The 24205-nt window shown below is 43.9% G+C and overlaps 3 protein-coding genes across 8 annotated transcripts in view; all 3 read right to left on the bottom strand.

Annotated features, from left to right (window-relative positions):
• The window catches only part of nrbp2b (nuclear receptor binding protein 2b), a 28618-nt gene extending 24146 nt beyond the window's left edge, over positions 1–4472 (bottom strand). For both annotated transcript variants that reach the window (XM_028433102.1, XM_028433103.1), the window contains exon 1: positions 3754–4472. In XM_028433102.1, coding sequence (XP_028288903.1) covers positions 3754–3873 — 120 coding nt within the window. In that variant the 5' untranslated portion in view covers positions 3874–4472. The remainder of the gene's footprint in view (positions 1–3753) is intronic.
• A 3886-nt stretch (positions 4473–8358) lies between these two features.
• LOC114453360 (mannose-specific lectin-like) lies at positions 8359–9209 on the bottom strand. Its single transcript, XM_028433222.1, has 3 exons — positions 9055–9209; positions 8762–8855; positions 8359–8680 (listed from the first exon to the last, which is right to left on the bottom strand). Exons 1-3 carry the CDS (start codon positions 9099–9101, stop codon positions 8420–8422), a joined length of 402 nt encoding a protein of 133 aa, XP_028289023.1. The 5' UTR covers positions 9102–9209; the 3' UTR covers positions 8359–8419.
• A 6813-nt stretch (positions 9210–16022) lies between these two features.
• slc4a2b (solute carrier family 4 member 2b) overlaps positions 16023–24205 on the bottom strand; it is a 33805-nt gene continuing 25622 nt past the window's right edge. For 4 of the 5 annotated variants that reach the window (XM_028432273.1, XM_028432272.1, XM_028432275.1 and 1 more), the window contains 16 exons: positions 23589–23769; positions 23365–23500; positions 22848–23049; positions 22662–22770; positions 22386–22570; positions 22092–22308; positions 21807–22013; positions 21527–21675; positions 21235–21429; positions 20600–20827; positions 19413–19502; positions 19167–19333; positions 18788–19041; positions 18543–18712; positions 18263–18436; positions 16023–18017 (listed from right to left, as the gene is read on the bottom strand). In XM_028432273.1, the coding sequence (XP_028288074.1) occupies positions 17937–18017; positions 18263–18436; positions 18543–18712; positions 18788–19041; positions 19167–19333; positions 19413–19502; positions 20600–20827; positions 21235–21429; positions 21527–21675; positions 21807–22013; positions 22092–22308; positions 22386–22570; positions 22662–22770; positions 22848–23049; positions 23365–23500; positions 23589–23769 (2745 nt within the window). In that variant the 3' untranslated portion in view covers positions 16023–17936. The remainder of the gene's footprint in view (positions 18018–18262; positions 18437–18542; positions 18713–18787; positions 19042–19166; positions 19334–19412; positions 19503–20599; positions 20828–21234; positions 21430–21526; positions 21676–21806; positions 22014–22091; positions 22309–22385; positions 22571–22661; positions 22771–22847; positions 23050–23364; positions 23501–23588; positions 23770–24205) is intronic. The other variant, XM_028432274.1, reaches the window with a different exon arrangement.

Here is a 24205-nt window from a genome sequence, read left to right as displayed (position 1 = left end):
CGATGAATAAAACCACTGCATGCAGGTGCTACTCTGTAGTGTTGTTTTGTGCAAACAGGCCTCCGTCATGCACTAGTGACAGTAACAATATGACAACAGTTAGCTCATATGATCATCAGTGTGTGTGTGTGAGAGGTCAATTATTAAACAGCCCTGACCCGTGTCAGCAAACTTTAACACCCCTGGCCATAAAACACTCTGATGAAAATAGCGCGCTGCCTCTGCTGCTATCTGGCAGACATGTCAACACACGTAAAAAAGTTTATTACACAGTGCCATTCATGAATCAGACGACAGGTATGTGAGACAGAGCAGAAGTCCCAGACAGGAGGTTCAACCTTTATATATGAGGTATATGAGGTAACATCATCATTTAAAGGGACAGTTTACATTTTGCAACATGCTTTCCTGCCAGGTTAAGGAAATTATCTTTTTGACTTTATCATAACGGAACTAGACAGCATCCAACTTGTGCCACTCAACTGCTGTGAGCAATTTAATGTCGGAACTAGTTTTCTACCAATCAACGCCCAGCAGCCGTATCACCATGCAGAAGGAAATGGCATCTGGAATCTCAGAGGATGACCTTTGGCTGCAGGTTTCTATCTGTGCAAAGTCTCAGGTGAATCCTTCTCATAGCTGCTGAGATGTTTCAGTCTGAACAGACCAACCAGCACACTGACTCTGATCCTTACAGCCTGCTGAAAGCATGACTGATAACAGCCGAGGCTCAATCTACACAAATCATTAATTTTGTCTTCTAGGAATCAAAGGGTGTGAATGGGTTTCCTAGTAAAGCCCTAAGCCGTCAGAGTGCAGCAGGTGGAGGAGTCCCCGCTGCTGTGATAACAGGTGTATCAAAGCGCACTGCTCCTGCTCCCGTTTCCACTCCAGGGAAACCTGAGTGGATTTCATTCCTCACAGGACAGCTGTCGGACCAGCCAGAGTGCCTGTGCCACAGGGTTATTACACAGTGTCGGTTTAGGAGGACCCCTCAGGACTTACTGAGGTTACTGATCCGTAACTTGACACGGGCTTACATGGGTCAACACTTCGGTGCTGAGGGGTCATTTGTTCAGTTTAATGACTTGAATTTACAACCGCATGAAAAACATCCAGAAACTACTGGAGGTTTACAGCACGGCGTATATCACAGTGCGGTGATGATACAGGGCCATTTCACCTTTGACAAAATTATCTGACCTCTGACTCTAACACACTGCATCTCATAATACTAGTACACAGGTCACAACAGACATGCACAATATCAGACCCCGTAAACTGAAGCGCCAGGATGGACTTCAGCCATGATATCTTTAGCCCTAACACCACCAGTGTGACCTGCAGTACCTGAACATATTCATCACTGCCTGTGAAATCACACGCATGTGACTGAAGAGGAAGAAGTGCAGAAAGCAGCATCTTCCTGACACATATGTGAGTTAAATCACACAGCCCCATCATGCCTCATTTTCACCTCTGTGTGAGCAGATGGGAGACCGACCCTGGAAATAGAGGGCAGAGCCGCTCACCTCAGGAGGTTTCTCCTGCTGCATTATAGAACCAGGATCACAGGGGAGCAGTGATAATATGCTGATGTAAGTCCTGCTACACCACCCTGACTGTCAGACCAACACACTTCAGGTCTACAAGTGGCAGCATTAAACAGAAGCAGATCCTACATAATATCACATGGGGTTCCTAAGGAGCTGGTCTGGGCCCACCCAACGTCTGGTTAATCTAATCTCTGATTGATCTTAGTGATGGGAGTTTTTTTTTTAATGAGCTACTATTAAATTCTAACTACAGATGAAGTGTTCATGCATCAGCAGCAACATTTTGTGTGTCACCATGTTTCCTTTGAAAAGGGTTGCGTTAGCCTGACTGTCCTCTTTCTGGAAAACACACAGATGACTCAATCAGAGGGTACGTGCCACCAAGCAGAACCACGACTTGCTGCTGATGTGCAAATTTCAACAGTTTCAACTCTATGTAACAAAGACATCTTTGTTTCAGCAATGGCTGCACAACAGCCATCTACACATTTTACTCATTTCTTTCTGAGGAGAAACTATTGAACAACTTCTGCTGTCATCTGGTGGAGCAATTACATGAACAATCTCAGACTCTAAGTTGAAATTGCCTGAAAAGATATTCACCATGAAACCCACAGCGCTAACATACAGACGTGTTACAGCTCACGACAGCACCGATTAGTCCCTGAAGAAAATCCATACAGGTCAAGAGGAACGAACGGACTGTAAGGGAAACACAAGCTCATACTCCTGTATGGAAATGTCAACGATTACACATTCGTGTGAGGACTGGCTGCTTGTTTTATGTGACAGTAAATGGACTACCTGAGTTTCATTCTTACTTACATGTTTTTTCTCTCAGTTACACCAGAATAGCCTTTAGCTGAAAGATGAAGTGTTAACACAGAAAACCTTTAGAACATTAAGATGATAATTTCATGCAGTACTGTAAATTAATTTCAAAGTAAAAGTCTTTTATTTTCCTAATTAAATACATTCAGAGGAACAAGGATAAGTAGGATTATTGTGATACAATGGGTGCCTCAATGAACATAAGAAATACTGCAATAACCTGGACAATTATTTCAACGCGGTTGCGTATTTATCATGAAAATGTGTCCACCTCACGGCGAGAAATGTACGATTAAAATTCAATCTACACTATGTTTCCTTCATTTTGAGCTGCATTAGAGGAGTACTCTACACTCCGTGGTATGAATGACTGACGCTGTCAGTGTGGGAGCAAATTAAAAGGAGCCAACTCTGAAAACACACATGGGTAATCAATGGGTGGAAAGCCATCAGGGCGGGGCTGTGTGTGTTCATCTAAACATAAAGAATATGGCACAGAGAGTGCAGCGAGGTGGTTTCAGTGTGCACAGCACCCTGTGTGTGGAGCAGAGATAACCTTTAACTTAAACCTTCAGTCTTATCTGGAGCTGCTAGTGCTGGCGACACCCTCTGCTACACAACTCTGCAAGGTTGTTCCTCCTCTACAATGATCTCTGCGCAATTCTGTAAACGTATTTTATTCCTCACATGGAGAGCAGCCCAAATGTGACTGATCCTCAGCCAATACTGTAACTGCACTGTGTGTGTGTGTGTGTGTGCAGAACTATGACTGAAGAGTCCCTTTTTTCTGATGCACAATGAAGTAAAGTCATGAAGTGGCACACGGCCTCCCAAAGCTTCATATGACCTGTACAATCCTGACATCACTTCTCATTTGTTATTTGCTTAATTAGTTAGTTCGATACTGTTATTGTGCAGCAACTAATTATTAAATAATAATAATAATAAATAATAAAATAAGACATCTTCCTCTTCGTCTCAATCTGCTCTCATCTGCATCTAATTATAAGGTGATATTGGCTAAAGATCTGTGCATGATGTGTTTCATCAGTTTCAGCAGTCCCAGACCCAGACAGACTTGGCCACATGTTGAAGTGTGATTTAAATATTTGTCCTTTGCTGTGTTTGGATTTTCCTGCACAAAAGAACCAAACTCCCACGGACACACCCACTGACACTGACTTTCTGTGTGTAACCCTGCGGGCTTCATGGTGGGATGGCGCAAAACACCACCATTACCGCATAATACTGTCTAGTCTGTGTCCAGTATGATCAATGGGGGCAGTTTGATTGATCTAGTTCCCCATCACACACACACACACACACACACACACACACACACACACACACACACACACCGACCAACCTGCTCCTTCCGTTTCTGCCAGCGGCCGCACGGGCTCTCCTCCAGGATCTCGCTCTCATCCTCGCTCTCCTCCTCCTTCCCCTCGGATCCTGACTTCCTCTCCGGGACGGACATCGTCATTTTACCGCCGTATAGTTCCAGATTTCCACTCTGCTCCTTCAGCACTGCTGCTCCTCCTCCTCCTCCTCCTCCTCCTCCTTCCTGGTCCTGTGTTTTTGTTGTTGTGGAGGAGACGATCGGTAGCGCAGAGACGCTTCGCCGCTTGTCTGCGCAGTGAAGACACCCCCACCCCCTCCAGACGACACCCGCCGCCCCCTCTCTCTCTCTCTCTCTCTCCCCCTCTCCCTCTCTCTCTCCCTCTCTCTCTCTCTCTGTCCGCTCCCTTTGGCGCTCAAAACATCTTGCAGGACAAACGACCGCTTCAAACGTGCGCTCCTCTGCAGGCAGAACGCAAACCCAGCCCGGCGTTCAGATAGAAAGCTCACGCTCACACATGTAGGTGAGCTGGAGGTGTATCCCAGACTTCATGCGCTCTGTAGGCTGCATGCAAAACAGGCTGCGAAAGGATTTTCTGCGTCTGTCCATTCACACTGATCACGGTCCGTGAGGCTGAACGATCCTCCCGTGGGTCCGGTGCGTTCAAATGTCGTCTGTTTCACGGAGGAGAGCTCATTTTTCCACCATCGTCCACACGCGTCATTGTCAGTGCCGTGCTGCGGGATCTGACGCCGTGGGCTCCTGCCAGGCACGGTGCGCAGAGGGATGGGGCAACGTACCGTAAAGGCGCCACTAGCTGCGCACCGTGTATTCAAGCGGGCATGATAAGTTCATATGGAGAAAAGGCCACGTTTCAATTTAAAACTCTGAACTGTACCTCATACATAAAAGCATTTTTCTCAGTTTGATTAATGAACATATCATTTTAAATATTTTAACATGATATAATGTAAATAAACAGTTACAAAGCTCCACTTATTGTGCTGAGTGGAGCACACTAAAGAGGAACTGGGTTAGGCTGGAGTTGTAAAGGGAGAGTGATGTGGTCATTATTCATTAACCAGCATTGTATTTCATAAACTAGTGATCTTATCACTGTGGGATCATTGTAGGACTCTGTGTGTGTGTGTTATGTGTGCTGCAGACCAGAACCTGACCTGAGCGAACACAGTCCTGTCAGAGCTGTGTCACAGCATACTGCAGGAAACGATGCTTTGGATTCTTCAGCCATGGATGGAGTCATTAGGCTGTATTATTTCATGTTTACACAATTTCAATATAGCTGTGATTATTTATCATCATCTTCACACACAGGTTCAGAGGCAGATTAAGATTAAGAAACCTTTATTAGTCCCACAATGGGGAAATTGCATATATCCATCCATGATATTACTTTTTGATTCTGTTCAGGAGCATGGGTGTCGCCATGATTTTGGTTGTTTCTATCCTCCTATATCATTTCATTTTTGTGAGCATTTTATTTGTGTTGTTCCATTTGACATTATGTTTTTCATTTTGGGTCCCATGATGGGTCAGATTCATGTCTGCAGGTCATTCAGTGCAACATGAACCCAAACCAAACCAATCTGGACCTAACCCCAGCAGAACAGTCAGAACACTCAAAGCAGAAGCTAACCCACAGCAGGGTTCTGCTGCTTTTATAAGACAGTAAAAATAGAAAGCAGCCATTGTACTTGAAGTAGGAGGGTCTGTGATCTAACAAGGCAGCAGGAGGAGGAGAGCGGCAGTGGTGGAGCACAGAGGTCCACACAGTTCTGGCTGATTGATTTCATTTCACTGACTTTCTGTTGGCAAATCTCTGGCACTTATAATAAAACGTAGTTTAGAATCATTACAATGATTGCTGTTGGAAAACTACGATTAAAACCTCCAGACTCCATCGTCCACAAATGAGGACTGTGCCACGGGGGAAACAGATCAGCAAGTGGATGCAGCACGACTATACACAACACAAACAGTAATGATGAGCGCTTTATTTGATCATAATATACGGTATGAGGTCTGATTTATTATGCAGTTAAATCAATATTAGAGCCACTCACAGACCAAAGCTTCACTCAGGACCCTTTACATGAAGAAGTAATTCAGATTTATTCCAACAGAAGTTCATATCCACGCCTTTACTTCTCAGTCCTCACAGCTCAAGCTGCTACAGCTCAGCAGGTTGTTTCAAGCTGAGCTATAAAGCTTCAGGAGAACCAGCTTGTACTGTGGCTCCAGAGAGCCATCTAACGGCCCTCAGTGGGAAAACACCTGAAGCTACATACAGTAAGATCAAAAACACAAAATTCAATAAGTTCACTGTAAAAAAGCATTTAAACACTAAAAATATTAAGAAAGAATTTTATGAATTATTATAATAATGCTCTTATTCAACAATATCAAGTTGACTTTGAATCTATTGATCCTTTCATTTGAATACTTTGTATGACTATAGGAGAATGTGGCTGTACACAAAGGAATGTCGTCTTTTTTATTTTTATTTATTTATATTAATTTGGATTTGCAGGGTTATAAATGTTCTTGTGTCATTTGCACCTGATGACTTGCTTGGTATATGAAAAATTAATCTTTAAACATCTTGTGTGGCTTCGCTCTCAGCACTGAGTGGAAGCACTAGCAGAGTTAACAGTTCGGTTGTAATCACACTTCTGTGCAGTAATCACTCACTTTCTCTATTTTTAGCGCACACACTGAGATCCTGTGACCGAGTCCCTGTTCTGTCGGCCCTTCTCACTGTTAATGAGATTTACTCTTGGCACGAGGAGCGCAGTTTAGCAGACAATGGAGACGTCTAGACAAACCAGAGAACAAAATGGTGTTTCAGACACAGCAGCAGCAGATCGGCTTGTTTTCTCCACATAGTTCTAAATATATCATCACTATAAAAAAAGACTGGCACAGAGGGCTGCTCCAATTCACTTAAAACATTCTGAACTACTAATTTAATGCTGGTTGTATTGTACTTAGCAGCTAATGATGAGGCATGAGAAAAGATTGGATGTATTTCTTTGTAAGAAAATAGAGAAAATAGATGTACTGTGTGTAACTAATGTTGTCCACATTACATGTGAACACTGGTTAAATACATGGAATAATTTGAGCAGACCTCATGGCTTTATGGGAATCTCTTGTATTTCTGAGATGCACTGGCCACTGAGTGTCTCACAGCAGACAGAGTGTGCAGAGAGCAGAGTTTAACCAGTGTAAATACATTGTAAAGAATCCCATTTTCACAGTCAGTAGCTGGCCTCTTGTGCACCATCGACCTCAGCCAGGATCGCCTCTCTCCTCTCTGACTCAGGTACAAGAGCCATGAAGCTGTTCAGCTCATACAGCACTGCACAGTGAGAGCCTCTCCTTCAGTTCTGTGCAGAGCTTTCGCAGAGATGTGCTGAGACACAGCTGGGGGAGCCTCAGACAGACGTCTTTATAAGGTCTATTTTTTATCGCAGTTTAATCCCTGAAAGTTGTCAAAGTAACAGATATTATTCTGTCCCACTCTCCTCACTGACAGCTACAACCACACATGCCATTTATGATTTACAACTTTGTCTAAGTGCAACACAGCACAGAGGTCAATTAGATGAAGGGGAATGTCCTGAGTCACACTTACTTTTCTGTTTAACAAGGCTTATAATTAGTCTAGACAGTCACTTGTTGATTTGGCTACAGCCACAGGTAGTACAAGGCTCAGCTGTGCTGCCCTTTTATCCTCTTCCCTTCCTCTCTTCTCATCAGATGATTTATTCTAGTCATTGTGTTTGCTAAATGCATTTCCCTGATCAGACTGTAGGTGTCGTACTTTGTACAGGTTCAGAAATCTGTGAGTTCCTTGCAGCTGAACAAAGCTGCAGAATTGTGTACACAGCTGGAGTAGAGGGGCCACAACTTCAAAGGGGCCCATGACCTCCTGTAGATAAGGCCATCAGCAGGATTTGGTGAGCCTGGACCTGTTTAGGGTTTCTTCTTGTTAAATGTTAGTTTGTAAAGCTTTAAATTTTGAAACAGTTCGTTACATGTACATATTTTAATCATTTGATTTCATTTATTCTCATTTTGTTAAAGTAGTGACTTGAAAAGTTTACAGACGTCAAACCTGAAACCTTTTCCTCACCCTCAGTTTCTTTAATTCAAAGACACTTTGCTGCCCTCTTGTGGTAAAAGATGACATTAACCCCAGGTCCATCAGCTCTTGCAGGCCCTCTGGGTTTCTCTGCATGTGTGCTGAGGAACCTGACTTTGGAGTCTGTTGGAGTTGGAGTCTGGTCACACTGTGACCTGAATACTGAGTCTTTTGCTTTGTGTCTCAGGGTCCTTTGAAGCCAGGTTCTCATGGTCTCATTGTTTTTCAGGGCCAGAGTATGCCTTGGCTTTTGGCAGTGGCACACAAGGATTGGTGGCCTGCTTCTTATGCATGGAGCCTCGTTGCAGGCTGTGTTTTCTGTTTTTTTACAGATGGAAGTGGCATAACCCTTATGAAGAGTCAGTATAAATTCCATGTACATCACTATTCCTCTAAAATGACAGTAAACATACAACACAGCCTGATCAACCTGCCTAAAATAAAAAAAGTGGTCTCTGCACTGTGATCAGATGTTTTTATTTCACAGCAGGGAGAAATAACATCAAATCAAACTGACATTCATCACTTCATCCCTTTGGAGTCATTAGAGCTCCAAATTTGCTCACACTCCCTGTTCAGCACCAGCTTGCCGTCATTAGTCAGGTAAAGACGACACATGTTACAGTTGCCTTTGTTGGTCTTTGTGTGCCACCTGGGTTGACTATCGATGTTGTACATGACCAGGTTGCAGTCAGCCTGCATGCACAGACGGACAGCATCTGAGTTTGCAGTGTCTGACGCCCACTTGGGACTCCAGCCATAGATGACAAAGTTACCATCATCCTGCAGGCAGGAAACACAAGAGAGGTGTAACTGAACTGAGCATGCAAAGTGTGTGTGTGTGTGTGTGTGTGAGCTGCACACCTGAAAGACTGCCTTCCACTCCCCGTTGTTGGACAGCAGGTAGTCTCCCCTGCGGAGCTCGTCGTTTTTGGACAAGAAGTTTCTGCTCATGATTCTGCAAAAAAAGACAAAAACCACATGTTATTGTAAAACACTGAACATGTGTGTGCAAACACTGTGTGTGTGCACCATGAATGATCACTTTCTGAATAGCAGCTGGTACCTGCTGCAGTAACCATCAGAACAGTTACAATCCTGCTGCTTTAAACTGGAGCGGAAACAGCAAAGCATGAATAAAGGGTCAGAGTACTTACAGGCTTGGACGTCTCACTCCACCCAGACAGCAGCAAGGAGGAAACATGCAGAAAGTGGAGGTCACCACCTTTTATACAAGTGATGTATGATCACACCCACCCACCCACATGGAAGCAGTCAGTGGGTGGGAAGCTGCTTTCATGACAGAAGATTCATGTAAATGACACATACGATGTTAGAAAGAAGGCTGGACTTTTACAGCAGTTGGAAATGTTTGGGTTAACTCCTTGACTCAGAGGGTTTTCTTTTTCTTTTTTTTTTACAAAGCTGCTGCATATCTATCTTTTCTTTCTGTTTTTGGACGATGTTGGGGAGCCTGGCAGTGTGCCCGCTCACCAGATAAAGGGAGCGGCACCCACAGTTTCCCAGAGCAGACTCAATAGGAGTCCACAGGGGCGTGCTGGATGAGGTTAAGACTCGAAGTCAGATCTGTGCTGAGTTCAAACAGAATAGAATAGAAATACTTTATTCATCCCAAGCTGGGAAATTTCACTGTTGCAGCAGCAAAATGCAGTCACTCAGCATACCAAAAATAAAAAATATACCTCTAACGGTAAAAATTAAACAGTATAAACATTATTTACAGCAAGATACAAAAATAAACATAGGTGCAGAAGCAAAAATGTGCAATTTGTAATGCAGGTATAAATATAAGTCTGAATCGGATTGTGCAATTTGGTATGAAGATATGAAATTATATGATATAACAACAGTGTGCAATTTGAAAGTAAAAAAAACCTCAAACTGGTGCAATCTTGTGCAGAACGTGTCCCTAACAGCAGTGAGTCCGTGTTATCTCTGGCACAGAGGTGAGGTGTTGTACAGTCTTACAGCATGAGGCAGGAAAGATTTCCTGTAGCGTTCTGTGACAGTGAAGCTGTCTGAGCCTTTTGGAAAAGGCGCTCCGTTGTCTGTCCAGTACAGGGAGGAGAGGGTGGTCGGGGTTATCCATGATGGATCACAGTTTGTTCAGTGTCCTCCTCTCCACCACTGCTTCAAATGTCTCTAGTCTGCAGCCAATGACAGAGCCAGCCTTCCTGATCAGTTTGTTCAGTCTGTTGGTGTCAGGACCTCAGCTTCCTCAGGCAGTAGAGTCTGCTGCAGGCCTTCTTGTACACAGCTGTGCTGTCGGTCCTCCAGCTCAGTCTGCTGTCGATGGTCACTCCCAGGTACTTGTACTCCTCTACCATCTCCACATCCTTACCCAGGATGCAAAGGCGCTGTGATGCTGTTCCCTTCTTCCTGAAGTCAATCACCATCTCTCTGGTCTTGTCTACATTAAGCAGCAGGTGATTCCCTCCAGCCCACTCCACAAATCCGTCCACCAGCCTCCCTCCTGTTGTTGTGGAAACTTTTCTGCTCTGGTGAAAAATGAAATAGAGACTTCTGCTGGCCGACAAGGATTTATTCTTCCACAACTGCAGAGTCATCAGAAAACTTCTGTAAGTGACATGACTCTGAGTTGTACTGAAAGTCTGAGGTGTATAAAGTGAACAGGAAAGGAGAAAGCACAGACTTCTTAGGTACAGGAACCAGGCAGGAGGTCTTCCAGAGGAGTGGCACCCTCTCCAGGCTGAGGCTCAGGTTGTAGAGATGCTGGAGAACTGCGGACAGCTGGCGATCTCATTCTTGTTCTGGTGGGTTACAGTGAATAAGAATGTTGACTGGACAAATTTACTACAAACAGCAAGGACTTGCCAATTACACCTGAGGTGCTGTAAGAGTGCTCAGTGATCAACTAGATGAGACTAGTCTCATGACATGGCAAAATAGGATGGTGACCGATGTAGCAGCAGACACACTTGTGCTAATATTATTATTCCGTTCCATCAGCACAGGATGATAAACTGAGTTTTCAGGTTTCATATTTCCCTTCCACACCATCGTCTGTCACTGGGACAGTAACAGCGTGGATCCACAGCGAAGAGATCCAGGTGGTGAACTAGCCTGCAGGCAGTCCGTTGAAGACACGTGAAGTATTTAGAGAAGATTGAAGCAAGGCATCTGGACTTGTAGAGTTTTGCTGTATGTGCAAACTTCCTGGAATGGATGGAATCTCTGCATTGTATGTGGTAGAAAGATGATGTCTGAGGCACAGTAAGAACAAAGGGCTGACAACCAGTCGTCGTTAGCCAGTCGTTAGACATACCTGGCACAGGCAGCCAGATCATCACAGGTAACTATGGAAACATTTAGTGCTATTGTTTTTAAGTTTTACCCAGACCCACCCACATAGGTCTGTAACCACACATAAACCATGTTTCCCCACCAAACAGTTAGAACTGATGAAGCTGCTTGGATGAGCAGCGAAACGTCTTCAAGAAAACTCTACAAGTCCAGACGCCTTGCTTCAACCTTCTCTACGTATGATGACCTGGATGACTGAAAATCTTCATCAACACACGTGAAGTATTATTATAAGAAAAACCTGAAGAATAAGGTCAGTGTAAAATCTAGAAAGATGCCTGACTGAGTTTCATTAAGATTTTCATATCACACCAAAATCACTGCATCACGTGGTGTCTGCATGCCTTCATCGCAGCAGCCTCACCTTCCTCATGTTGCATGTGTGACGGCAGCATTGTTAAATAATACAGTACAGGATGAGATAAAAGTACTTTATTGTCGTTGCACAAACAGTGAGATGCAGGACATGCATCAGTTGTATGGACTGTTTGCTGGAAATCGTAGATTAAAATTCAGATTCATCATGATAAGGGATTCAAAATAGTTAAACAAATACATGAACATTTTCCATGGTGTAGTATGACATTGAATAAGCTGAAGCATGCTCATACATGGTGGCTGTTATAGATTCAAATCAAATGCAGGCTAAAAGCTGTCAAACTCGATTATTCCAACAGTAGTCCTGGTGAGGGTGATATCGCTTTCATATGGACGGTTGTTGCTTTGAGCTATGAGTGTGTCTAAACAAGCCCACACAGAAATGTCATGTTCACAAAGACGTGTACATTTAATTACAAACAAGCAAAGAATGATGAGAGCAGAGAGGAGCCGGAGGCACAGAGGATCACCAGCCTTTATATAATCAGTCAATCAAAGCATGCAGCAGCCTAGCAGGGCTACAGATCCTGGTGCAGCATGAGTGAGGTTTTAGCCTGTGGACACGGCCAAAAGTGTGGGAGCCCCGCTGTTGTAACTCATCTTTTTGCAGTGTTCAAGCCGAGTTGTAGTCATTTCCTACAAACAAAAGGAAGCACATGTAAGAATGGGGGGGACTGATACACCATGCAAGGAGGCAAGATGTGGGAGATTGGGCAGCACTGTGGACGCTCACTGTGGAGGCTGGGGTTCAAGTCCCCCTGACACTACAAGCTGTTTGGTTTTCACCTGTGGTTTTGTTTTTAATCAGTTAGATTTGGCATAAAAGGCTACTGGGCGCTCTACTACTGGCATCATTTGGGTGGTGTCTGACTATGGTGCTGTTTGTTTTACCTCTGTGAGTCTCGGTTTCTGGATGCAGTGAACATACGGCTTGGGGTTGGTGTCTAACTGCTCCCCGACTGCTTTGTAGCAAACGGCGCAGTCCATCAGGGGCTGTGGAGGCAGTCAGAGATAAAGGGGTTAGAGACGCTGCTGATGTTTTGGAGGAAACAATCAAACATGTTGAGATATTTGCTCACTCGGTCATTCCTGAAGGGACATCTCTGAGCGCTGGACACAGCTGTTCCTTTGGAACACCTGGTGGGTTTCAGGTAGAAGTGGTGGTACAGGTACCTGACTCCAAAGCCGGACTGAAAGAGGCCAGGAGGTACTTTAATATACACAAAAGTACAGGAAAGTCTGGGAGGCATTTGCTTTGTTTTGCTGTGTGTTTCAGTCTGTTGCCGTCATGTCACAACATATTGGATGAACTTAAATGGAGCTTTGCTTTATTGCTTGAAGTAAAACGTATAACAGAAAAGGCCCTTAAGCTTCAAGGCTGCCAGATCCCTGAATGTCAGAGAGATTTGAACATCCTGAACATTCCAGCAGACACACCTCATCAGGATGTGTTGTTTTTTTGGCAAAGCTGAGCCTCTGCTGAAAACATGTTGACACATGAAGATTCAAAGTTCACTTGATTCAAAACACATGTGGAAAAGTATGAACCTGCCCACAGGCAGAGAGAGAGAGAGAGAGAGAGATAAACCCTTAAAGGAAATAGAAACCAGAGCTCATTTTAAGATTACAACAAAATATTTGATGGAAAAGTTCTGAAGACATGCTACATAAATCTGATATTGATAATTTCACAGTCCTTTATCTCCACAGATTAGCCAACAAAACTCTGATTACCTCAATACTTGACTTGTCTGAAGTTCTCAGGAAGCGAAAATGGTGGTGCACTCCAGCGTGGGAGTTGAGCTGCTCTAATGCTAGGTCCACTCCTTGCTTGTAGATCTCAGGCAGCTCATTGTACGGATCCTGGGCCTCAGCAGAATACAGCACAGCTGCAGCACAGACCACAAACAGCCACAGAGCAGCCATCTTCCTCTGAATGTGTGTGAGAGGAGAGCAGCTCGCCTCAGAGGGTGAACACCCTCCTCTCACTGGGGGGAATTAAAATCACTTCCAAAACAAGTCCTATTATGGCTATAGGAGCAAGAAGTGAAAAGAAATCACGCTGACCATCAACATGTGACTGACCACTGTTTCCCGTAACACCACAGGGGGACAGCATTAGAACCACACACTGGAACTGTGTGCCAGAAGGGGATTTACACGCATATGCTTAAACATTACTACAATGGAGACTTGGCCATGGGAACCAAAGTGCTGGTAATGAGCTCCATGTGCAGTGAAAAGACTTTGGCAGAAGGACAAATATGAAGCATTAATCAGTAATGACCTTTTTCATCAGCTTGTTGCTCCATTAACAGAAAGTGGGTCACCTATAAAAAAAGGGGGATTAATGAAATAAATAAATGTCCATTAAAATTGTTGTTGCTTCCATACACATACACTCTATCACACAATCTTCAAGAGAATCTTTGTCATCTTTTTTTTTTTGGATAACCAGGGTGACAATTTCTAGCAGAAACACCAGGGTGCACTTATTCAGTTGACCACAAGGGGGCACTGACGTGGGGCTTTCTGGTGGCAACAACAGGCGAGCCAAGGGGCTGGTTACTCCAAATGTTATCATCAATAGTTGTTATCAACATTCTCATCACTTTCTTTTTCTTTTTTTTTTTTACATCAAAATAGAATAAATTCATTCTAATATTTTGTTGCCAGTGTGCACTGATACACCACAATGACAACAGACCATTCAATGGACTGATGAGAAAATCATTCAGCAACAAACTATAATGTTTAAATGCATATTTTTAAGGCAGCTGCTTCGGGTGTCATCAGCCCATTGAATGGTCTGTTATCAGTTGTTATTGCTCACAAACACACAAAATCGTTAAGATAAACATCTCTTTCACTTTCAGGGTTACCATGGGTACCAGTTGGACATACCAGCATACACTTATTCAAGTGACCACAAGGAGGCATTTGTTGACCACCAGTCATTACACAAACACACACAAAACAACATGGACAAAAACCTACTATTTTATATTTATTAACAAAAAGACAGGACATCTGTGAAGTGGGGACATGAACATTTCATTTCTATGTAATAAAACAACCAGAGGAACACTTAGGATCCTCCTACTAAACAATTTATACAGAAGGGATGATCCTGAAGGTTTCATTTATTTCCTGTTGATGCTAGGAGAGTGGGAGCCCCGCTGCTGTATCCCAGAGAGTTGCACTGGTTCACTCTGGTCGTCTTCATGTCCTGCCATTCACACACAATAATGAGAAGCAGAAAGTCAAACTGGATTTGTTCTCTCAGAGTGCTTTTGCAGTGTAAACAGGTGGAAACACTAACCTCTGTGAGAGCTGGTTTGTGGACACAGTTAACGTAGGGTTTGGGCTCCTGTTCAATCTCCCCTTGGAACGTTTTGTAACACACTGCACAGTCAATCAGCGGCTGCATCAGTGCACACAAACAACACAGACAAGTTAGAGCACGTCACATTCCATTTCCGAGATGAGAAAATCCGACAAAACTCACTCTGTCGTTTCTGAACTGGCACGCTGACGAGTCAACCGTCCCCTTTGGGCATTTGGTGGCTTTAAGGTAGAAGTGGTGGTAAATGTAGCTCACACCAAAACCAGGCTGAAGAAACAAAGAGACAGCAGAACCCTGAGGACTAACGTGACAGCACATGATCAAAGCCATTCTGAGATAGAGCTGTTTCCTGGGAACTCTGTGCATGATAAACAGCTGGCAAAATTAAAAAGTAAACCACAGCAAAACAAACCAAAACAAATTAAAAACAGCTCATTAAAAACATGCTGAACACTACCTGAATGTCTGACTGTGTGACACTTCTGAAGAGCAGGAAATGATGCTGGATTCCAGCATGGGACTGCAGCTTCTCCAGGGCCAGATCCACTCCTTTCTTGTAGGTATCAGGCAGTTTATCATAAGCCTCCTGTGCATTACAGGAAAAGAACAAAGCTCCAACGGCGAACAGCCACAACAAAGCAGCCATCTTCCTGACTTGTGTCTGACTGGAACAGAGGGTGCAAGATGGGGAAGTGCCCACCCCCTCTGTGCTGTTTTCCTGGACAGAAGAGAACACCCAGCCCTTTTTTTTTTTTTATTTGCTGGGAGAACACAGGCAGCCGATCTCTGCATCAAAATTAATGAATGATTCAAAATACACTGTAACTCCTATAATAATACTTTTTCCTCTCACACGTTTCACACGCCAGGTTACGGACAGCCTGCCTTGTATCAGTCTTTGTTGTTAAGCTATGGTCACTTGATTTGTATCGACACACACAATACATTCATGTAAGTGTGTAATTTTGTTCATTGAGATTATAGCCATACACATGAAACTGGCCTTAGAGTCTTGAGTGATTTTAAATAATACAAATACAATAGAGCAGACGCAAATAAATAGAAAATATTTTATTTGTCATCAATATTTGAACCATTAATGTACAAGGGAGCATCGGCAACAGCCTCTCGGCTTTGTATTGCTTTTGAAATGGATCCATGTGTATTATCAGCATTTCACGACTATAACAGAGATTTTGACAAACACAGACGACCTTCACTTCGTTCACAGGCACAATAAGCAGACACAAAACTGACAGGGTACTCATAAAAGATCTCCATTTTCATGGCTGTGGTGCAGCTGAGTGTGTGTGCGCACATGTATATATGTACTGTATATATATATATATATATATACTCTGAATAAATCTTCAAAAACAGCAACTACCCCACATATTGCAACAGATAAATAATGGAGAGTTGTTTGATTTATGAGTGTCTCAAAGTGCAAACTACTGTAACATGTGCTGTCATGACAAACAGAAGACACGTGTTGCTGATCACTTCATGGTCCCACAGGCACTTGAGATTTTGTGCAAATTTGTGACGCCAAACAGGCACAAGATCACGACAGTCGGGCTCAGATGGGCCACTTCAGAGGGAAAAGTAGTGTCTGAAATACATGAGTGAGAGTAACAGAGGACCGAATATTTAAGTTATTTGACACAGTCAAAGCTTTACCAATCCATGTCACACTGATGCAACATGATAAAACACACATATATACTTTTAATACTTTTAAAAGCCTTCCCTCAGAAATACTTGAATATTGAGATTGTCTACACAGATCGTGTGGAAATGTGGTCGATAAGTAGATATGATGAATGAATGTTTAAAGATTTAGTCAATGCCAGAAAATATCAGAAAGTGATGATTAAAAACTATGAAATGTGTCAAATTATTAGAAAGATGTGTTGGGATGTGAGATGATGAACTGCAGCTTATTGGTCTGACCCCAGAATTATTTACAGTAGACATTTGGCACTTGGACAAAGAAACTAATAAATTACAGCATTTCCCATAAACCAACCATCCCAAGTGTGACCTCAAAACAAACAACATTAGTGCCCTAAACACGTGCATGGAGACATTTAAACTACATTTGTTATGCCACTGTGTCATTTTCTACCAAAACAAGTGTTTAAACGAAAAGAAACGTGTCATCATGGCATTAGTGTAACGAGAAATTGCATTATTGTTTGGTTTTTTTTTTGGTATGTCCTGCAAGGGCTCCCTCTGATGGAGATTCTACTAAACTGCAGGTCTGACATAAAAGCTCAGCTAGTATGATATAAACTGCTGAGCACAAAATACATCAAATGTCAAAGAGAGACAGGCGAAGAAACAATCAATCACAGCTCATTTAAGAAGCACACTAAAACAAGACAACAGAAAACTATCCCATAAAATATAGATATTGTTCAGATTTGGTATCATTAAAAAGTGCTACAAGCTTCGCATTTCAGGTAAAGTGATCAGCTGTCTGAGATAAGACAGGATGAGGGAAACAAAAGCACCGCTCACTATATCTTTATATTTCCTTCATAAGGCGCTTGGTGAGCTTAAAACACGGAAAAAGCGACAATAACTCATGCATGTTAATATGAAGGAATGTTTCCTATATATCCTCCACATATTCAATGTGAATCAGAGCAACCTTTCAGGGCTAAAATCATTCAGTCTTTCTTGTAAATCTATCTATCTACGCTTATCTTATTTAATTTCTGAGCTTGAGATCACATCGTTTGATTTAGGATCTCTTGTCCCCTGAAATATACTGAGTATTTCTAAAAAAGCTTGTTATGAATGGATGAATTGATCACTTCATCTTTTTAAGTGGCTTAAAAAAAAAATCAAAAGCTACTTAGCATGAGAATGAAAGAGAATGAATGTGGAAGTCATTGGTGGTGACGGAGAGTTTGGTGTCCGCTAAAGAGGAGTACAATGGTAATGACGAAGGCTTGTGATGGATTACACAGGCATGTGCATCTCTGAGTACTCATCGTGACACTCGCGCTCATCAAACTTGGGCTCCGCGTCGTCAGCATCCAGCTGGAGGAGAAACAAAAGCATCGTACAGGTGAGCTTCATTCATGGGACACATGGGAATACACCTAAGAATAAAACCTGCACATTAAAGCTGATGTACTATAAATTCTGTTACTATCAATAAATCTAAGAATGATTAAAAATATATAAAAAAATATGTTTTGTTCCTTCTGCTGTAACAGACCTTAAGCTGAGATGGTGCACACACACATACACAAACACACAGCGCCCTCTGCTGGTCAACTTACACATGCCATCTCTCTGGCAGAAAAGAGGCGCCGCAGCACAAACATCTTGACAGGGATGGTGAGGATGAGGACGAAGGGGAAAGCCAGGGAGGCCTGGGTCGACATGACGGCCCAAAGAACCGCTAAACACACCAGCTGGATGCAGGTGAAGAGGTGCATGCGCAGTGTACGGACCTGGAGGACACAGACAGCACTCAAAGGGAGGCTAACATGCAGCCTTTCTCTAAGTGACTAGAAACAGGCGTCTTCTAAGCCCACGTTACATATTCATGCTGCTCACCTTGCGTACGTAGGTGTGGTCAGGGTGGTACTTTGGTGGCATGAGGAGCAGCATCATCCGCTCCGTTAGCTGGATGCCATTAAGTGACATCACACCCATGTAGAGAAAAATACCAAACAGCACGGCGAGGGGGATCTGACGCAGCAGGTCGCCTATCACAATGGACATGCCTGAAAAACAAGAGGGAGGGGGGATTAAAACAAAGTGCAATGAAGAACACTTACATGTCAGTGTGTGACACTCACCAACCATGACTGCAACCAGGAGCCCGGTGACCCTTTGCTCCATCACCTCCTGGATGCGAGGCTTGTCTCCGGGGGCGACGGCCTTGCTCATGACTGTGAGGGCGTTTACGTGGGTCACAGAGCGAACGGTCGCAGCGGCCATCCACGGCAGGCCGAACAGGGCCGAGCTGCCCCCCAGTACTACGATCAGCAGCAGGTCCAGGTGGAAACCAGAACCCTTCACCAACATCCGCTCCTTCTTACTGACTATCAGGCTGCAGGGGGACGGGAAAAACACAAACGTAAACAACAGGGTAAACAAGAGGTTTGTTTAGATTCTATACAGGATGCAGTTTAGGAGTCTGAGCCCAATGAGTGACGTGGTTCTGGTGTGACTCACGTGGTGATCTGTGTCTCCATGAAGATGAGGATGAAAACCAGCAGAGCGGGAAAACAGCAGGAAAACATCATCCAGATGGGGAACTCCCCGTCTGTCCCCAGAGGGCTGATGATCCAGCCCCGTTTGTCAGGACTTGTCACAGAGAATCCTCGAGGAACACTCAGTTTCTGGAAAGAAGATAGAAATGGACTTAGCTCAACTGTACGTTAAATGTTTGAAATAAAGAAGCAGTCTACTGAATGCCACCTGTGTGTACGTGTCTTCTACAAAGTAATCCACCAGGACCATGATGAGGATGGCAATAGGGACCCCAAAATCTCCAATCATCCTGCGGAACTGAAAAACACAAGGAGGGACAGTTTGATAAGAAGCTGACACTTAAATCACATCAAATCCTTAAAATTACTAATTCACCTCAAGGCCTATTTAGTAGCTGCTTAGTTAGAAATGTGACAAGATGTTAAATTTGCACCTGTGGCCCCTGGATAGCTTAGTTTAAACAGCTAGACTGGACAGTAACATGTTCACAAAAGGTCAACCGCTTCTTTAAGATTAAGATGAAGAAATATTTGTAAAAACTGTAAGGTTTTTTATAACACCCAAATTGAAAGGACAAAGAACCAAATACCCTGAACACGGTCAGTGTTGGAGAAAATGTGGTAATATGTCAGCTGGTCATTTTCACATTTTTTGGCAGTGCCCTGCTATAGCCTTGTTCTGGACAGAGGTGATGACAGAAATTAGATCAATAATTGGACTAACGCTCACTTTCAATTTTAGCACCACCTACCTAGGTAATCTGCCAACAGGACGGGATACATATTTATTGCGGATATTACTAGTGAGCGGTAAAAAATCTATAACCAGGAGATGGTTGAGCAAGGAACCTCCAATGGTGGTAGACTGGAGGGAGGTAGTGCAGGACATGTATATTATGGAAAGGATGACCCTTTCCCTGAGGGGTGCTGCCGAAAGATGTGAAAAATACTGGAGGAAATGCACACAGTATTTAAACATTGAATCATTTATTTTCTGTTTGTACTGTACTCCTTATTTATTATTCTTTTAATACTTATATAATTTTTTTTTGTTATTGGAGGAAAAAGGGGAAAGATGCTGTTGTATGTAACCCGTGAATGATCTTCTGTTAGTTTCTTACCTGACTGATGACTGACCTATTTGTTGTCTTGCTGTGTCTGTTCTGGGCACGCTCTGTGTACATTGTGTTTAACGTATTCAAATAAAATAAAAATCAAATTAAAAAAAAAGATTAAGATTAAGATTAAGAAAACCTTTATTTGTCCCACAATGGGAAAATTGCATATAATATGACCATGAAGATGCTGGGGATTGAATCCGGGACCTTACACATGCGAAGCTCTACCACTGAGCTACAATGTGGCATGTGTGTGTTTTAGGTTTCAGCTCCTCACCCTTCCAGGGAAGAACGCACTGTTCTTGAACTTTCGCAGGTAGAAGGCAATGAAAAATGTTCCGGCCATGAGAACCAGAGAGAGCAGCGCAGTGTTGGGCTCCCCTCGGATCGCCACGGTCACCGGCAGGCTGCTGTTGCTTAGCACGAGTGTGACGTTCTGCATCGATTCGTCTCCCAGCGTGCTGTTGTCCAGGGAGCATCGCTTCAGCGGGTGCTCCTTGAAAATCTGCCCATTTCAAAAACAATGTTCATTCAAATACACAGAAGTAAAGAGGCTTTTCCTAGAGAGATTACCATGATTTTCAATTTCTGGTATCATAACTACGTGCTCTGGAAAATCAGATTAGCCTGTAGCCAAAGGTCTTTTAAGTCTGTGCTATTTAAAAAAAGCAAATCTTCCAAAATCGTAAGCCTGGATAATCATTAAACTCAATCCATTTAACTTTCAGGATCAATCAGTCACAAAAGATTTTAGGTCCACTCGTTAGAAAAACATACTCATTTCGACCCCAGATTTTGAAAACTGTCCAAAGATTAGTCTGTTCAGTTTAGTGTCAACAACAGAAACCCCACAGCATGCCAACAAAAACGTTTTCTGTAATCAGGAGTTGTTATTTCAGGTCTCAGGTATACCCTGCCGAGCTTGATGAAGGTCTCGCAGATGAAGATGAGAGAGATCAGGAAGGAGAAGATTTCCTGGGTGAAGCGGGAGACGAAGCGCACCAGGAAGCTCCCCTCGAAAGCCACCATGACCATCACGATGATGATGAGCCAAAACCCGATCCAGACGCGTCCCGTCAGGTATTCTACATCGTTTGATTTGCAGAACTGAGAACAGAAGAAATAACATTCAGATCATGTCATGTTTTTTCATGTTTGTAATTCAGAATAACTCATTTACAGAAATCCAGCCTGAGACACTTACACTGTAAAAAGCTTCTTCAAAGACCAGCAAGGGTCCAGAGAAGCCCACAATCAGCAGAGGCTGAGCCCCGAGCAGGCAGAAGATCACACCCTGCACTGCTGTCGACACAATCAGCTCAGAAACGCCAATCAGGCCATCTGTCTTCTCACCTAACAACCCAATAACACCATAATCAATACAAACTGGACTCATCAATAGGTTGTTAATAGAGCCATCAATCATTACAAAAGCATGAACAGGATTCGACATATTGGCAGCTCGACCGTCCACACAGACTCACCCAGCAGGCCTCCAAATGTTATGGCTGGAGAGAGCGCAGCAAAGTAGATGAAGATAACGGCCGCCATGCACTGACTGTTCAAGGCGTCCTTAAAGTCACTGATATACTTTGGGTACCGGCGTCGCACGTCTTGGATCAGCCCCCCGAAGGGACGACCACTGCGCTCCAAGGGGTCGTCAGACTTTTTCAGAGGTGTGAGGAGGGCCTCTGGGTGACAGGACAGAATAGGTAAATGTTTACAGTAACAGGAACAGAAATTTTTCCCAATTGAGAAGCAAATGTTACCTTTTTCTTCAAAGCTTTTAGGCTCTTTGGCCAACAGTTTAACTCCTTGTTCCTCCCTCTTGCGCAGCATCTCCCTCTGGAAGCGGGCAACAGAGCGCAGCAGCTCATCGCCTCCCATCTCAGAAGGCGGCAGGACGATGCTGCAGTCCAAGAAGCTGTTGATGGCGTTCAGAAGATCCTGTCTGTCATCTGCCAGGTAGGCCGCCTCATGGAATTGCTGGTTGGTAATTCAGACGTAAACAAATCAGTGTTATTGTTTACTTTAAGGTCTATTTACCAAGTGGCTGTGCTCACCTTGTCAGACATGAGGGTGGAGATGGAACGTCCAATCTGGTGGTAGTCCATGCTGGTGGTAGGAGGTCCCAGCAGGACAAAGAGAAACCTGACCGGCACAGGCACTTCCAGGACAGACTCCAGCTCCACGGCCTCCTGCAGCCGCACAAACGCCATGGTGGGTTGTTCCAGGAAGTCCACGCTGCCTGGAAGACAGACGACGGACAGTCACCATGCAGAACACACAACAGATTATGTAGTGATGCAAAAAATATTTTCAAAACATCAGGGACTTACCGACAAGGACCACTGTGGCCTCAGCGTTCTCAGGGATCTTCTCCAGCAGCTTCAGCTCATGTTTGGACTTAGACCGATGCATGCCAAGGCCGAGGGTCGGCTCCTTCTGCTGGAAACAACATGAACGATATGAGCAACGTGATGATGATGAAGTGTGATTCTCCACACTATCTGATGAAGACTCACCAGCGCCTCATTCTTCTCCACGTCGATACGTGTCTCTGTGTCTACTGTGGTGTGGACGTTGCCCATGAGCGGGTCGGTAACCAGCGGTTCCTGCTGATTGGTGTGGTTGGCATTGTGGTGGTGTGCTATAAGACTGCCGAGGCTGGCAGCGGAGATGTTCCGGGGGAAGTGGCTATTGTGCTCCTTCTCATCACTCGGGTGACTAGGGGAGGCAGGGAGAGGCAAAGACAGGTTGAGCAGGAGGAAAAGGGGCAGTGACCAAGCATGAAGCCATCTAAGAGCAGGAGGTGAGTAACAGTGAGAGAAAGCACAGTTTAACAGTGTTGGCCTCACTTCATTTATGCTCTGCTGTGTTAAGGGATCAGGATAAAAAGCCTAGTTGTAGATAAATAAAAATGGAGCTCAGATTTCTGCACATTAAAAAGGAACATGTCAGCTACAAAAACCAAACTCAATATCTCTGAAAATTAAATCTCAGTCGGCTTCTTTGCTGCAGCAGGCAGGTGCTGCCAGTCACCTGTGTTTAAGCAGCAGAGCCCTCAGGACATTGGCTCGGTCTTGAGCTTTGATCTGGTCTGAGATGATCATCTGCTCCACCACCTGGTGGGCAATGCCAGGCAGGGTCTTCTGGTCCAGGTCCAGAAGCACCGCACCTGCAAAACACACACACAGAGCTCACTCATCTATAATTACACTTACACTGATTTTGCACACACACATATCCTCTCTAGTTTCTTTTACCATGTGAGATGGTCTTTCTGAGCTCCAGCAAGCTGCGGAATGACAGTGAAGCAACGTGAGGTTTCCCCCACCGGTCCGTCTCCTCCTCTACGTCCTCCTCAAACTTGATCCAACGAGCCGTCTCCTTCCACTGCATCTCCTGGTTCTTGTCCATAGTCAGCTCGTTCAGCTCCACAAACACCTGAAACGCCACACAGGAAGAACACAGGTGTGATGACACACATCCATCCTGTCCACAGACAATTACATGCACAACCAAACACCCGTCTGTGATTTAGTGGTTCAGTGAAGCCAGGGAAACCACAACAGACCTCATGCTTATCATCACAACACACAAACCATTATTTTGGGAGGTTTAATATTAATATTTAGAGCCGTCTATACCCACACACTGTAAATATGGCTACTTCTGTCAGTGTGTTCACACACAGTAGTGTCTCTCAGAGCATACCGCAGAATGTGAACACAGCTTGAATCTTATCCAGGTACGTTCAGAATGGAGGCTCAGCTGAACAGCTGTAACCAGCATATCCTTGTACCTGTACATTACATGTATTACATGTAGTGTGTACATCCACTGACACCTTAAAAACCAGTTACTAAAGCGTCTGTTGCTC

The sequence above is a fragment of the Parambassis ranga genome, chromosome 20 (assembly GCF_900634625.1).
Source record: "Parambassis ranga chromosome 20, fParRan2.1, whole genome shotgun sequence".
NCBI classification, from domain to species: Eukaryota; Metazoa; Chordata; class Actinopteri; family Ambassidae; genus Parambassis; species Parambassis ranga.
Note: the sequence above shows the minus strand (reverse complement) of the source record. Positions and strands in the feature narration are given on the sequence as shown.